Below are 16,167 nucleotides of genomic sequence, written 5' to 3' on the forward strand. Positions count from 1 at the left end.
GCAGCTGGTACGACTTCTCACTGCCTTCTCTGTACGGAGAGAAAAACACAGCGGGGCAGAACCGGGTCACACGGCGGGGAAAAGAAATACTGCAAATATGGCCGTGTTAGCTGAAGGGGTTAAACACACAATCTGGAGGCAGTGATGCATTTTTTTTTTTTTTTTAGATAAATACACATATACTGTTAATGGCTTTGGTTCTTGAAGACATTTCTAAGATGGAATATAAGATTGATGATGAGTTCATAAAACAATGACAAAAATCAATTATGCAACACTGAAAGGACAGAAAAAAAAAAAGATTGTGTACAAAATGTTAAAAGCTGCTTCCAATCAGAGACAGGAATTACTAAAACAAACCAAGTGAACGTTATACAAAGTGTACTGTGATGTAACTGATCACGACGTGGATATTATATCATCTTACCGCCGAGCCGTACTCACCCCCTCTTGCCGATGTTGAGCAGGTTGCCCACCATGCGCAGCAGCAGTTCGGTGGTGCTGATGGAGCTGTAGTAATCTGCTGTCACCTGCTGTCGGATCAGGTACTCGCACTCTTTCGCCGTCAGCTGCTTGCCTTTCCCAAACGCGTCGATGTAAACATAGTCGGAGATATCGTCACTGCTGCAGGGGACAAACAGGAGCAAAGAGTGATGATTTTTTTATTTTTTTTTTTTAGGAGCAATGATACCTGGCTAAATTAAAAAAAAAAATCAAAACTACTTTGCACTATTACAGCTTAAGAAGGTATGGATTCATTTCCTATAGCAGCATCTCAGACAGTAGTTCAATCTGTAACTCAAATCGCAGGTTTATATTAATGCAAATTATCGTTTCCATAGTAACGACTTACGCAGGGACTTGTATGGTGGATGGTCCATATAATCTGTGTCTATTAATAAACGGATTAAAAAACGTGATCTTTTTTTAACAAAGAAAAACACAGCCTAATTGTTGATATGGTGAAGTTTTGTATGAGGAGATGTTTATGTCACATTAGATAAGAACAATGCAGGATTATTATTATTAAAAAAAGGGTGTTGCTGAACAAATGTATAATTAATCCCAACAAATCCATTTTTTCTGTGTTGCCCTGTGACAAGTAAAGAATAAAACACTTTTGACCGGGATGGGGTAGTGTGAAGTGTTTTATTCCTCTTATACCACAGCAATTTGCCAATGCTTCCAGCTTATTATATTATATTTAAAAAAACGAAACAGTATGCTTTTTTTAATCAGTTTATACCTTTGAGAATTGAACAACACTGTGATAAGATTCAGTATAATACTAGAATATGAAAACTCTCCTGCTGAACTTTTCAGTAATGAGAAGTTAATGTACTTAATGTAACGTGTAAACATAAGTGTTTCTGCTCTTCTTTTTTTTGTTTTTTAGGCATGTACTGCTCAACAATAATGCAGAAATATGTAAGAAATTCCAGATGCCAGTGCTAGCAAACAGCTGTTGTATAGAATGTCTTGCGATAGTCATTTGCCCACCACTGACATAATATTTTGCAAATATACGTTAACCTCTCACTAACAGAGAATAAATATTGAAAAGAGCCTAACATTGTGTTTAAAAAATATCAAGCGTCAAAGCAACATTTACTACGTACATGTGCAATTATTATACGGATAAGTTATGATGCAGTAAAGCGACAAATCCAAGCAACTGGCTCTAACGATTCCTCGGACCGATCCTATGTCGCGTGAGGTCCGACGTTTCTCGAATTCCCCGCCCACAACTAGTACCCCACTTGCAATTAGTTCTCATTTACTGTTTGACTCACAAAATAGAAACAAAAAGTTCATACCAGTGGTTTCATCTTGTCATGTACAACCTCTCATTGAATGTTTATAGAGACATTACGAAAAAAATTAGAGCTTGGAAAGAAGTGGCAGAGATCCTTGGTGCCCCTTGGTGAGTACCCTAGCATGTAACATTTGAGGGTGGATGCAAAAATTCCCGGAATTGCTCCAAAAAAAACCCCTAGCATTATAAAACTTACAGCATTTCTCCTTTAATCCTCTTCAAAGTACTCTCCTTGTGATGCGATACACTTGTCCCTGTGTTTCTCCCATTCCTGAAAACATCTCTTGTAGTCATCTTTTGTCATCATTTCAAGCCTGCATTTTTTTTCCTGGATTTCTTTCGTGGTGGCGAATCTTTTCCCCTTGAGTCTCATTTTTCATTTTGGGAACAGAAACAAGTCGTAAGGAGCGAGATGTGGTGAGTACAGTGGATGTGAAGCGATAACCACATTGTTTCTGGTTAAAAACTCCTTAGCTGGCAACGCAGTGTGTGCAGGTTCATGGTCATGGTGCAAGATCCAGATGTGGGTGCACCACTTCTCCGGACATTTTCCTGATGCTTTCCTGTAGATGCTTAATGCACTTCAGTGTAAAATCGCTTACGTGCACACGCTGAGTGCACATGCCACGTTCGAATTCTGGGAATTTTTGGGTCCCCGTTTGTATAAATCAAATTTACTGATATTTTAAATAAATGTGGTGTGTAATAAATTGTATGGAGTGCTATAGGCTATCCATTCTGGCTAATACTGTTTCTCACTGGAATTTAAAAATAAATAAATAAATAAAAAAAAATACCGGACAGTCGAAGCGTACAAGAGACAAACTACAAGCGTCATAAGTGACTTGTCAAGCGGTGAGTGTGTGTACCTGGTCCGGCGCTGGCACCAGCGGAGCAGGAAGTGATTGGGGAAGTTGACCGGCTCCAGTAGGACCCCCAGCTTCCTGGCTAGAGTCATATAGAGCACAGAGAGACTGATGGGAATGCCTGTCCTCCGCAGAAGCACCTAAACAGAGGGTGGGATGCTCAGGGATTGGAGTACAGCACAGGTAAAAACAGTAACACACACTCTACAGTAGTCCGAGTAGGTGTGTGTGATCTGACAAGTGTGTCTGTAATGATGTACCTGGTGTATGTATGAATTCATCGGGTTGTAGTAGTCACATTCATTGCCTTTAAACTGCAGCTGTTCATACAGAACCGCGTTGAGGGCACAGAGGACCTGGCGCTGAAGCTCAAAGTCTTGCACTACTACACAGTCACCTACAAATACAAAGCTCATGAGAACACACATGACCCCAAAACATTTATATGTATTAGGGACACATATATCATTTTTTTCACACCAAGAACGAGTACCTGTTTTTTTTTTTACATTAATCAATACTGATACTGATACCAAAATGAGTAATCTACTCAGTATTAATCAATCCGAGACATCACGGGACATTTTATTTAGCTCGATTTATGTATAAATAGCATCCATGAAAAGCACGCTAGTGTGCGTTCATGCACTTTATACGTCGACAAGTTGATTTTAAATGACTTGCTTTAACTAGCGACGTTAATTAGCTTGGATAGAGTAGGGTTGCTGTGGAGAAGAGTGTGTTTTGTTTCACTTCGGAAATGCGTTTCTGTAGAGTTTCATTGTCTTCACTGCATCGAAATCCTTCGTTCTCAATGACCGATAGAGGCGGATCGCCAAGAACAATATACGGGGTAAGAGCTGTTTTCACTCACCAGGTGTTGCCTGTAGACATTTTTTTCCTGACTAGCTAACATGTTGTGCTACATTTTATGTTTAAGACGTTTTATCGTTTCACCTGTATTGAGGACAATGCTCCTCAAAACGTTCCTCCTCTTGATATTTACATTTCGTCATTTCATGTCGTCTGGTCAATAGTGTGACAACTTGCACTAGGCTTACGTCAAAGGATATCACGTGGTTTCGGGGCGTATCATGTGATTTTTTTTAACGTGTATCAGGAAAAGAGCATGGTATCAGACCAGCACTGGTATGGACGCATCTCTAAAACATATGAAAGGAATTTAACTGGCTTACCTGGACCTGATCTCAAGCTGGGATGAGAAGCGTTTTTCACTCGTAGATACTTCTTGACCTTCTCTGTGATGTCGTCCAGCTGAGCAGAAATACTCTCGAGGGTGACATCAGCCAGAGGATTACAATACTGATCCACCAATACAGCACCTGCAAAAAACAAGCATTGTGTGGGATTTAGTGTGTAATTAATTAGCTCAGGTTAGTGAGATTACAGACATTGTACTGAGAAAACAGCTTGTGCAAGATGGCTAGAAATCTTCTTATACGAGAACAGCTCCTGTCCATGCCATGTATCCAAACAGCACTGTTCTTCTCCTCGAGTGATGGTACCAGTGTTAAATAATAAAAATCTAGTGCCTAGCATTCTGCAAACCCGCGTGCACTAAAATGATGTATGGAATTGCGCGATCGATTCACGGTTCCGAAGGAAATTTTTTTTATATGACAGCAAACCTGTGATGACAAACTCCGCCCCCAAACGAGCCCAGAATCAGTCCTGGATGCAGACTCGACACACTGATGCTTACATTTTTGCTCAGATGTGCTGAAATCAAAATACTGCGATGCGATTCTGACCTTCCAGGGCCGACTGCTGTTCTGGAGGCCGCTCCAGAAAGACCTTCAGGCTCCTCAGGATGTTCTGTTGGCGAAGGAAGTAGAGAATTTTCTTTGCATAGTACTTCAATGTCAAGCTCTTCCTGAAGGAAAGGCAGACACAAGTAGAGAACTTGTAATAAATACTCTGAAAAGGAAAAAAAAAAAAAAAAGGAAAAGTGTGAAGGCTTGATGAATAAAAGGCTGTTCTGACCTCCTGTCTGAGTTGAGAATAGAGAGGAGCTCATCTTCACAGAAGTGTTCAGGCGCACCGAGAGACTCGATTTCTGTAAAGCTGTCACCCAAAACCTGACCAATGCAAGGCTGAGACACACATCTGTGGGTCAGGACTTAAAAAACTTCACATCTATAGTATTTTACATGTATATTAATTCATCTTTGAAGACTTTTTTGCTTGAAAATGGATTGTTTTGACCAGTGGTGTAGTCAGGAATTAATTTCAAGTAGGGAGGGATGAGGAAATATACTAAATAAATCCGCTGCAAAATCTGTACAATCAAATTTATAAGTAGGAAACGCTCATGCATTGTGGGTGGACGTCACAGAGTAGTGTTTGTCATTTAATTATTTAAGGCACGAGCTACTTCTTACCAATCTTGCCACATTAAGAACTTACTAATAACATTAATAGACCTAGGAAATAAGTACCTTTATGACAGTTTCACGCTAGTAATTGGGCGAAGTGACATCTTACCTTATAAACCAGATCTATAATCAGAATATATAATCAGAATATATAATCTATAATCAATATAATCAACCTTGGTACCCCTGAGCTCAGAATGTAGCTAGTAGCTTTCAAACAGAAACAGGAAAAATGCATGATCCTGATTGGTTAATCTTGTTTTATGGAGGAATCGTATACATGTCATATAACATACTATTATCATATAACTTACTATTTCCTCCATATCCTATCACCCCAAACGTCAAACGCACGTCCCTCGTTTGGCTTCATCACATTTTATTGGTTACCGGCTGCTATGGTGAGAAACAAGATTAACCAATCAGGATCATGTATTTTTCCTGTTTCTGTCTGAAAGCTACTAGCTACACTCTGAGCTCAGGGGAATCGAGGTTGATTTATTGATTATAGATCCACTTTTATAAGGTAAGATGTCATTTCGCCCAATTGCTTATATGACATGTACAAATGTTCAGCTGGGCTGTACGCATGTTGTGTTATCCACCCATGAATAAACATTTGGAATGGTCATAACATACCTGTCATAATATATTCAAACCTGAAATCTAGGTTGATCATTAGTAACACACACTTTGAAAATGACTTACGACTTCAGCGAAGAATCTCTTGGAAATGGACACGACGGTTCGTTGGATCTGTAGACAGACCCTGAGCCTGGCCCTGAATTCCTTCTGCCAATCGTAGGATTCGTTCTGCCGATAAAGTTTCTGTAGCCGTGGCCACCTGCAAACAAGCACGATGAAAGTTAGGCCTACACCGAGTTAGAAGTTCATCACATACTGTAAAGCTATGATCAGAGTAAATTATTTGATTTTTCATTTAAGCAGCTGAGGTTGGTCAGGAGGATCACAGGATACCAATAAAATATTTAAGAAGTGGTTCAAAGAACATGGCCTTCACATACAGAGACCTTCTGTAATATAGACACTTAATTCCCTAGAAAAAGAAGTAGTGCTATGCATAGTTCTGTTACTGCTCAGTTACTCAGGTAGGACTATATACGTAATTATGTTGCTGCTTAGGTACTCAGTTAGTACTACATATATAGTTCTGTTACTATTCGGTTACTCTGGTAGTACTATGTGCATAGCTCTGTTACTACTCATTTACTCCAATAGCACTACAAACATAGTTCTGTTACTATTCAGGTAGTATTACATATACAGTTCTGTTACTACTTGGGTAGTATTACATATACAGTTCTGTTGCTACTCGGTTACTTCGATAGTACTATAGATAGAGCTAACTACAGATAGAACTATACACAGTTATTTTACTACTTGGTTACTCTGGTAGTACTGTACATGGTTCTGTTACTCAAGTAGTACATATACAGTTCTTTTACTGCACATGTACTCTGGTAGTACTGTACATGGTTCTGTTATTCGAGTAGTACTATTAAGATCTCAGTTACTGCTCATTTACTCTGGTAGTACTGTACATGGTTCTGTTACTCCTCCTGTACTCTGGTAGTACTCTACTTAGTTCTGTTACTCGAGTAGTACTATATAAAGCTCTGATGCTGCTCTGTTACTCTGGTAGTACCGTACATGGTTCTATTACTGCTCTGTTACTCTGGTAGTACTGTATATGGTTGTGTTACTGCTCTGTTACTCTGGCAGTACAGTACATGGTCCTGTTACTGCTCTGTTACTCTGGTAGTACTGTACATGGTTCTGTTACTGCCCTGTTACTCGAGTAATACTATTCAGAGCTCTGTTACTGCTCTGTTACTCTGGTAGTACCGTACATGGTTCTGTTACTCAAGCAGTACTACACAGAGCTCTGTTACTGCTCTGTTACTCTGGTAGTACTGTACAGGGTTCTGTTACTGCTCTGTTACTCGAGTAATAATATACAGAGCTCTGTTACTGCTCTGTTACTCTGGTAGTACTGTACAGGGTTCTGTTACTGCTCTGTTACTCTGGTAGTACTGTACAGGGTTCTGTTACTGCTCTGTTACTCTGGTAGTACCGTACATGGTTCTATTACTGGTCTGTTACTCTGGTAGTACTGTATATGGTTGTGTTACTGCTCTGTTACTCTGGCAGTACAGTACATGGTCCTGTTACTGCTCTGTTACTCTGGTAGTACTGTACAGGGTTCTGTTACTGCTCTGTTACTCGAGTAATAATATACAGAGCTCTGTTACTGCTCTGTTACTCTGGTAGTACTGTACAGGGTTCTGTTACTGCTCTGTTACTCGAGTAATAATATACAGAGCTCTGTTACTGCTCTGTTACTCTGGTAGTACTGTACAGGGTTCTGTTACTGCTCTGTTACTCTGGTAACACTATATAATTAATTCTGCTACTTCTTGGTCACTCAGGTAGTACTGTATGCAGTTGTCACTACTGTGCAAAATACTGATTATTTGTGTATTCTTTTCTCCATTAAGTCACACATTCTGTGCAAACTGCACCATGTGTGTAAACTGTAGAAAGCACATTATGTTATGTACATAATTGCTCTCCTTCGATGACTAACCTACAGACTAGACTGTGTTGCTGTACTGCAGGCTAACTGCCAGAGTCAGCGTCGGTTCAGCTCATCCGCAGGATCTCTGGCAGGTTTACTGAGGCCCAGCCACCGCTTTAAAACCAGAGCCAGCTCAGACTTGACCCAGAAGCTGCACAGTGGACTGCAGAGACCCTGGAGCTCACCTGAGTTTGTACTGGTGTCCCCAGACCTTCCCGCTGCCGTGACACACTTCATGAAGCCGTTTGCAGCAGCACGACACGTTAGAAATGTCGACGTGGTTCAGCACAGGGAAACACAGGATGTACTCTAACAACTCCGTCGGTAAATCCGTCAGGTTTTTAACGCAGCTTTCTGATATGGCTGAATTTGTTCCTAATACCCGTCCTCCGGTGCAAGGCGTCGCCATCTTTTCTGTTTACTCCGATGACCTCATCGTCGAGGCCACGCCCTCCTCTGGCGCACCGTTTAAAACACGCCCACTTTCTACTGCAAGGGGCGGGGCTTCTCCAGAACAGTATACTAGTGTACTATATATATATATATATATATATATATATATATATATATATATATATATTTTCATCATCGTTATACATTATACATCAAAGCAGTATTATCATTACTACTGAGTCATGTGACCAGATGTCAGTCAAATGCACAAACTATTTCAGATTCACTTTATAGCAGGAGTGCAGTACAGCCATGACACAACTAGCATAATTTTTGCTTTCTTTCTTTAATAAATAAACAAACTCTCACACCCAGTTAATTGAAGAATTAAAAAGAAAAAAACAGCAAACAGAAATGACCAACAAGCTAGTTACTGCTACTAGGGGTCAGTTAGCTAAACTGAGTAATGTTTATATCTTTTAGAGTAGCTAATCCACCTCAGGGCATGTTTTTGGGAGTTGGGAGGAAACCAGAGAACCCGGAGGATTGAACTGGGGAACCTGACCCTCTTATGTTTAAAAAAAAAAAAAAAAATAAAAATAATAATAATAATAAAAAAATAATAATAATAGATAGATAGTTTATATGCTGTTACCATTTTCACTCCAGGTTTACAGATTTTATTTTGAAAAAGAGATATATAAAAAAAGTGCTGTATGATTCATCCAGGTATCTTTACTGGAAAATAGTCTGTTATTTACACACTGTATAACCTGCTATACTGCAATATAAGTAGACTATGCCTTTTTAAACATTTACAACATACACAGTCATGCTATATGAATACACTGCCTGAACAAAAAGGCTTTTATTTTGAATACATTGCCTGAACAAAAAAGGCTTTTATTTTTTTTTAGAATATAAATTATCAGCATATTTCCCTGTGCATACGTATGTAGTTATTCTTAGCATTTCTATTAATTTTTTATTTCCTTTATTTTCTGCTTCTTCCCTTATCCAGTTTTTATTTCCTTTTTTTCTTTGTAAAGCACTTTGAGCTGCATTTGAATAAATGAATATGTGCTATATAAATAAAGTTTATTATGATAATTTATATATCTAACATGTTCTCTGTTTATTTGTTACAAGTTCTTAAAGATGTGCATTTTATTTTAAATACTATTCAAAGTATTTTCTTCATTTGTCAGATTTCATTCTTTTATGATATGTGAGTCAATTTTTCTTTAATAATTAAAAAACTGCTTAGACTACAATGTATACCAGTGCAAACCTTTTGACATAGCAGATTCAGACTCATGTGCTAATGTTCGAGTTTAATCTTTTGTTCCACTTGTTAATTGCGCTGCAGCAACGGGATGTTGATGCGCACAAGTGCTACCACACTAACGCCATAGATCGCGCTTGTGCTTTAGGACTGTGCGTGAGACTGCGCAACAGCAGCGGAATGTTGATGTATACGAATGCAACCAGGCGGTAGCCTGGCTCATATATGGCATGAGGAAATAAACCAATTTGCGTTCATAATTATCTTAGATATTGCACATATCATGGTGGATTATTGGGTTATTAGTTAAATCGACTTCTTTGTTTTCGTGTGAGCTGATATTTGACGAAACTGGTTGCATTTATTCGTGAATTATGTACTTTTTAGTAGGATTAGTTAATGGTGCTAGCAACAAGTGTAGCGATATACAGCAAAAGTGGAGTTGTTAGCTGAACAGGACTGAGACACAGTGTAAAAGAGATAGATTTTAGAGAAAATAAGGACATTAAGTGGAATTTTATGGACAGGAACGATCATATCTGGTTGGTAAACTAATTATTTTGCAGAGGAAATGCTGATTTTGAGAAGTATTTGTCTGTTTATGGTGTAACATGTAGCAATAATAGGGGTCCAGTTACCTTTGTGTCAGCTGTTTAATCAGGAGACCTTTAAATTTCTCCTGCAAATGATGTAGTTGTATAAAATATTAGACTAAATTTAGAAAAATATCCACTAACATGTTATCCTGCTTACTGAGATCTCTAGAATTAAAATAAATAAATAACTACCCTAGGAGATGTGCAATCTCAGAAAAGGTGCTGTTTTTCCTCCCCTGCCTCTCATACTAGATTAATTTGTGCATTATTTTCAAGTGCTTTATCTAATTAACTGGTGGTAGTGGAAGCTTGGTATTTCTCTTCGGACATGGCAAGTGTGCTGGGATTAAAAATGAGCCTCAGTTCCCTGAGGAGGAAGCAACCCAAGACCTTCAGCGTCAGGATCGTGACGATGGATGCAGACCTGGAGTTCAGCTGTGAGGTGAGTAGATGGAGACGGATGAAAGTGCTGCTCACTGTACATCATGGTGATGATGCTGTAGATGCATGAGGTCCTACAGTGCGCCACGGGACTACACACACACACGCACACACACACACACACACACACACGCCCTTCATCACAAGTCTGAATGGACTAAGACTGAAATAAAGGATGCACAGAGTTTGGGAATAGGCATGCACAGATGTGATACTTTGTACAAACATGATGATGTTTCTCTCCCAAAACCGTGGCTTGGATCAATAAACTCTGTACTTTTTTATTTATTCATTAATCTTTTTTAAATGCATCACTATATCTTTTGTGAATGGATGGAAGGAAAGTGGTTGGTTTATTAAATACTCCTGTTAAACCTAAACATGTCCACTGTGCAAGTATGAAGAACAATACTTAGAGCTGTGATATCAGTATCGTATCAGACATTCGTATCAGAAATGTGGGTTTGATGCGGTCCTGTTTGGTACGTTAGAAACCTCAGGACTGGATGTCATCACATATGATGAAATGTGATGTGTCCAGAACCATGACGCATCATACAAGGAGATATTGATTACAATATATACGTGTGTGTGCATGTGTGTGTGTACATATATATATGTGGGCTAGCCTACGGTCCTCACGCACATCAGTGAGCCTTGTGAGTAATATAGTTAATCAAAATATTATTTTTATTATGTTATATTTATTATATCGCCTGTTCACCGGTTGTCCTTCCTTGGACCACTTTTGGTAGGTACTAACCACTGCATACCGGGAACACCCCACAAGACCTGCCGTATTGGAGATGCTCTGACCCAGTCATCTAGAAATCCCAGTTTGGCCGTTGTCAGAGTCACTCAGATCCTTACACTTGCCCATTTTTCCTGCTTCCAACACATCAACTTCGAGAACTGACTGTTCACTTGCTACCTAATATATCCCACCCCTTGACAGGTGCCATTGTAACAAGATAAATAATGTTATTCACGTCACCTGTCAGTGGGTTTAATGTTATGGCTGATCGGTGTATATATGTGTGTGTATGTGTGTGTGTTTATATATACACATATACACACACCGATCAGCCATAACATTAAAACCACCTGCCTAATATTGTGTAGATCCCCTTTGTGCTGCCAAAACAGCTCTGACGCATCGAGTCATGAACTCCACAAGACCTCTGAAGGTGTGCTGTGGTATCTGACACCAAGACGTTAGCAGCTTAAGTCGTGTAAGTTGCGAGGTGGAGCCCGTATGGATCAGACTCGTTTGTCCAGCGCATCTCACAGATGCTCGTCCAGATTGAGATCTGGGGAATTTATTGTCATGCATACATATGCAAATCTAAAATGTCTCCTGAATTTCAGATAATAGATTATCCAAAGCTTCACGCATGAATCATCAGAAATCGGGTGAATCTGGATGTCTCCTATTCCGTCTCTTTACAAAACAGTGTTTAATAACTTTTTATTTACACGGAACATGTTTAAGGTACAGGAAGGACCAGGCTCTTATGTGCTGCGTATTATTTACACATAACACATAACCTACTGTAGACCTTTGGAGTGAGTGTGTATGCCGTGTTCACCGTATTCAGCCATGACTTTTTCTTTTTTGTTTTCCGAATGAGTGGGAAACAGATGGAGGAAGTGGCCTGTGTCTCTGTCCACATGACCCTGTCCATCTGTCCATCTGTTCTTCTGTCCTTCATTCTGCTCTTCCCTCTGACTCTTGAATTAATAATGTAACTCTCTTGATAAAACCTTTGTGTAGCATTTTGGATTTTTGGAATGTGCTTGAACATTCTTTCTGACATAATCACTCACACACACACACACACACACACACACACACGTAGGTGTTTGTACTCATGTTTCACCATGATAGACGCTCCTATCTGCTTCAGCTCATTCATTCGACACAACCTGTGGGTTTTGAAATCAGAAATAAAGGGTTGTGTGTTTTCATTTAAAAAGAGGAAAATAAAATTTTAGGCCTATCGCATGCTTGCATGTTTAATAATCACATATAATTGGATTGAATCTCACTGAACATGGTGGCGATGTTTAGGGATGTGTAGGGACGATTACAACGTTTTATAGCACAGCAGTGTTGAATTCTGGATTCTGATTGGTCAAAAGGTGTTGATGCAATTAGAGATGAAACGATACCACTTTTTCTTTTCTGAAACCAATTCTGATACAGAAAAGTTGAGTATCAGGTGATATCCATACCCATGCGAGATATATATATTTATGTGATTTGTATATACAGGAAAGAATACATAGTGAGAAAAAATAAAAATAAAAAAAATTTCCTATATTGTGAATATAATGAAATATAAATTTTAAAAAATAAATAAAAACGACAGCCAAAAAAGGTCTCTTTATATGCAAACATTTCCACTTCCAAAAAAAAAAAAAAAAAAAATCTTTTCCAAATCCAATTCCAGGCTTTTCCATTTGTTACAGGATCAGGTCACACGTGTGTGTATGTGTGTGTGTGTGTGTGTATATTTTGTCCTGATGGATTGCGTATTCCTGCCTCATGCCCAGTGTTCCCGGGATAGACTCCGGATCCACCGCAGCCAAGTGCTTACTGAAGATGAATGAATGAATATTGAATGATTATGAAATGGATCTGCAGTGCATTCTGCATGCTCTAAAGTGCACCACTAGGTGGCAGCATGTCTTTAGGAGTAACACTCCTTCCCTTTTCCTCACGCACTTGCCGTTTGGTGTTTATCATTAGTTTGGTTACAAGCGAGAACATAACTGCATTTATCAAATTTACACATCCTCATCCGTAATCTATATTTTTCACGCCGGGTTTGAACCCGGGGCTGTGTTGGAATTTTTTTTTTGACGTTCCAGAATGATGGAAACATCTGCTGAGCTAAGAGCAACCGCAGGGCCGTGATTAAGACGATCGCGTGGAGCGTGGAGAGTGGAGCTCTGCCCTGAAACCACAGAAAATAAATGACGCGACATGGTTCTGGACAGAGAACGTGTGCCGTGATTTCCCCAACGTGAGCGCTAAGCGTTGCAGGAAGTGTTTGTTTAGAGACGCGGGCTGTAGTAGTGTAATGGGGTTTTAATTACAGCGAGGGTGAGAAACACTGTGTGTGCCATTGGTTGGGGAAGATGAGTTTTTTTCCACTAGAGCGTGCATTTGCTTCACTAGAGCCTCTGAGCGTGCGTGTGCGTGTGTGTGTGTGTGTGTGTGTGTGTGTGTGAGTGCGTGCAAGTGTGTCTGCATAGATATGTCAAACATTAAACCGCAAATCAGACATTTATCATTAATCAGTTATCTCATATGTAGGGAATAAAACACTTCAGGTTGTGCTGTTCTAGAAAAATAATCAACGGCAGGCTGGTGTGATGAAGCGGACTTACTTTTACCACACCAGCTGTTGATTATTTTCCTACAACAGTGTTTCCAAAGTGTTATATTTTCTAAATTTAACAAAAATGAATCTAAAATTAATCTCTAAACAGCTTAAAAATGATAATTTAGGTTTTTTTTTTCTCCAAAATCCAGTTTTCAAATTTTTAGTGTGTGTGCGTATATGAAGATAGATAGACAGACAGACAGACAGATAGATAGACAGACAGATAGATAGATAGATAGATAGACAGATAGATAGATAGATAGATAGACAGGTCCACTGTGTGTGTGTGTGTGTGTGTGTGTGTGTGTGGAAGAAAGTGTGTTAAAGACTCAACTGTGATAAAGGATCGGGTGATTACTGTGAAATGAAAATTTAATATCGGCACATTGTTGACGTGCGCAGACCCTTCATCTGTGAGTCACGCAGCTACATTTCACACGGAGTGTTTCTGCATGATTATACTGTTAGAGACCTAATTCCTTTAAAACGGGCGCTTTAAACTTTCATGATGCGCAGTTAACATATCGGCTACGGCTCGCGTCGATCGATAGTCGCTGTTGAAGATAATACTGCTAAGTGAGGTTCGGGCTCTCCGAGGACCCTGAGGTATTGCGTTCTCTTTCGAATTTCTGTTGAATGCTGGTTTCTAACAACAAATCTCAAAGGGTTAATAATCAGATCTGATTAGTTCAGTGTTTGATAACATACACTATATGGCATCACACTCATATGTCCTTACTGAACGTCTCCCTTTACCGTTATGATAAGCTCCACTCTTCTGGGAAGGCTTTCCGCTAGATTATGGAACGTGGTTGTGGGGATGTGTGTTCATTCAGCTACAAGATGTCAGGATGGTGAGGTCAGGGCTCTGTGCAGGACACTCGAGTTCTTCCTCTGCAGCTTTGGCGAACCATGTCTTCATGGAGCTCGCTTTGTACACAGGGGAATTGTCATGCTGGAACAGGTTTGGCTCTCTTACATTTTACATTTATGGCATTTGGCAGATGCCTTTATCCAGCGCGACTTACAAAAGTGTTTTGAAGTCTATTAAAATACGTTCTGATACTGGCTCGCTAGGTCACAAACTAGGAATACCATCAGCCTCTTGGTTCCAGTGAAGGGAACTTGTGAAGCTACAGCATACAGAGACATTCTGTACAAGTGTGAGCTTCCAACTTTGTGGCAACAGTTTGGGGAAGAACCACATATGGGTGTCATGGTCAGGTGTCCACAAACATTTGACCTTATCGTTTATGCCTCTTTGGATCCTTCTTTGGATCGTATGTGTCCTTGATGGCTCATTAGCACCTGGAGGAGAAACACGAACATGCTTAATTGGACAGACTCGGAATGGCGCATTGCCATCCATAATCATTAGACCAGATGGAAACACACCTTGAGTAGATCCTGACACTGCGATTTTTAATGATGTCGATGGTGATTGTAGTGTTTCACTAGTCTTCATGCAAACATTGTTTCCAGCACTGTTGGAAAGGGGTCAAGTATTTAGAAAATGCTGGAAAAGCAGAGAATGTGCAGGACCTGGAGGATTTATCTGAAGAACAGTGGGCAGTTTAACTGCTGAGGACAAACAAGTGACTCATGAACAACTATCACAAATCATAAAAACAGTCGTTGATCATTAGGTAACAGCACAATATTAAGAATTAATCGTATGGAAATTTGGACTATATGTAAATATCTGTTATGTGAAATAGCTCATTCAGGGCAGTACTAAATAAAAAACAAAATGAAATTTTTATGATTCCTCTTTTTTTTTTTTTTTTTTTTTAATTATTAACATTTTACACATTCTGCAAGGTGTACGTAAACTTATGACCCTAACTGTACAGCTAGAACTATAAACACAGGATGTCCGAAAAGCCAGAAACCAATGAGCGGAAAACTACATATACATACATTTGTATTTATTATTTACAACATATGCTCTACATGTTCATCCTTACGTTCTATGCATTTTCTCAGCCACTATATCGTGTTTTTGTTGATTTTGCTCAACGTATTTGGATCGACATACTTGTTCAAAACGTTCCCATCGGTTCCTGACATTTCAGACATCCTCTACGTCAATAAATTAATTGTTTATTTCAAAGCTTATCTTTTTTCATTTTTAAATTTTGTCTTACGTTTGTGCAATACATCGTATTACATTTGATAAAGAACAAAACGCTATTTTCTCCTACAGTCCTTATTTTCTATCCCTGATTTTTTTTTGGGGGGTTTAAAGGCAAGTGCTTGTATTTTTCAACACTAAGAGCACCTCGGACGTTTCTACTTAAGAAAAATCTGGCGTGAACTACACACCGATAATTTCCATAATCTGAATGGCATGCAGCGAAATTTGGCTTAAGATTTTGAATAT

General features: G+C 39.3%; 2 protein-coding genes across 4 annotated transcripts in view; one reads left to right on the forward strand and one right to left on the reverse strand.

The window, feature by feature from the left end:
- The window catches only part of fbxo21 (F-box protein 21), an 11,879-nt gene extending 3,768 nt beyond the window's left edge, over positions 1-8,111 (reverse strand). The window contains exons 1-9 of one of the 2 annotated variants that reach the window (XM_026931072.3): positions 7,863-8,111; positions 5,787-5,922; positions 4,687-4,796; positions 4,455-4,576; positions 3,879-4,025; positions 2,943-3,079; positions 2,686-2,822; positions 445-624; positions 1-29 (exon numbers count right to left, since the gene is read on the reverse strand). The exon at positions 1-29 is cut by the window's left edge and continues 104 nt beyond it. In XM_026931072.3, the coding sequence (XP_026786873.3) occupies positions 1-29; positions 445-624; positions 2,686-2,822; positions 2,943-3,079; positions 3,879-4,025; positions 4,455-4,576; positions 4,687-4,796; positions 5,787-5,922; positions 7,863-8,086 (1,222 nt within the window). In that variant the 5' untranslated portion in view covers positions 8,087-8,111. Of the gene's footprint in view, positions 30-444; positions 625-2,685; positions 2,823-2,942; positions 3,080-3,878; positions 4,026-4,454; positions 4,621-4,686; positions 4,797-5,786; positions 5,923-7,862 lie in introns of both variants that reach the window. The other variant, XM_053229234.1, reaches the window with a different exon arrangement.
- A 1,412-nt stretch (positions 8,112-9,523) lies between these two features.
- The window catches only part of nf2a (NF2, moesin-ezrin-radixin like (MERLIN) tumor suppressor a), a 46,114-nt gene continuing 39,470 nt past the window's right edge, over positions 9,524-16,167 (forward strand). Inside the window, exons 1-2 of one of the 2 annotated variants that reach the window (XM_053229070.1) lie at positions 9,524-9,897; positions 10,228-10,393. In XM_053229070.1, coding sequence (XP_053085045.1) covers positions 10,280-10,393 — 114 coding nt within the window. In that variant the 5' untranslated portion in view covers positions 9,524-9,897; positions 10,228-10,279. Of the gene's footprint in view, positions 10,394-16,167 lie in introns of both variants that reach the window. The other variant, XM_053229069.1, reaches the window with a different exon arrangement.

The sequence above is a fragment of the Pangasianodon hypophthalmus genome, chromosome 24 (assembly GCF_027358585.1).
Source record: "Pangasianodon hypophthalmus isolate fPanHyp1 chromosome 24, fPanHyp1.pri, whole genome shotgun sequence".
NCBI classification, from domain to species: domain Eukaryota; kingdom Metazoa; phylum Chordata; class Actinopteri; order Siluriformes; family Pangasiidae; genus Pangasianodon; species Pangasianodon hypophthalmus.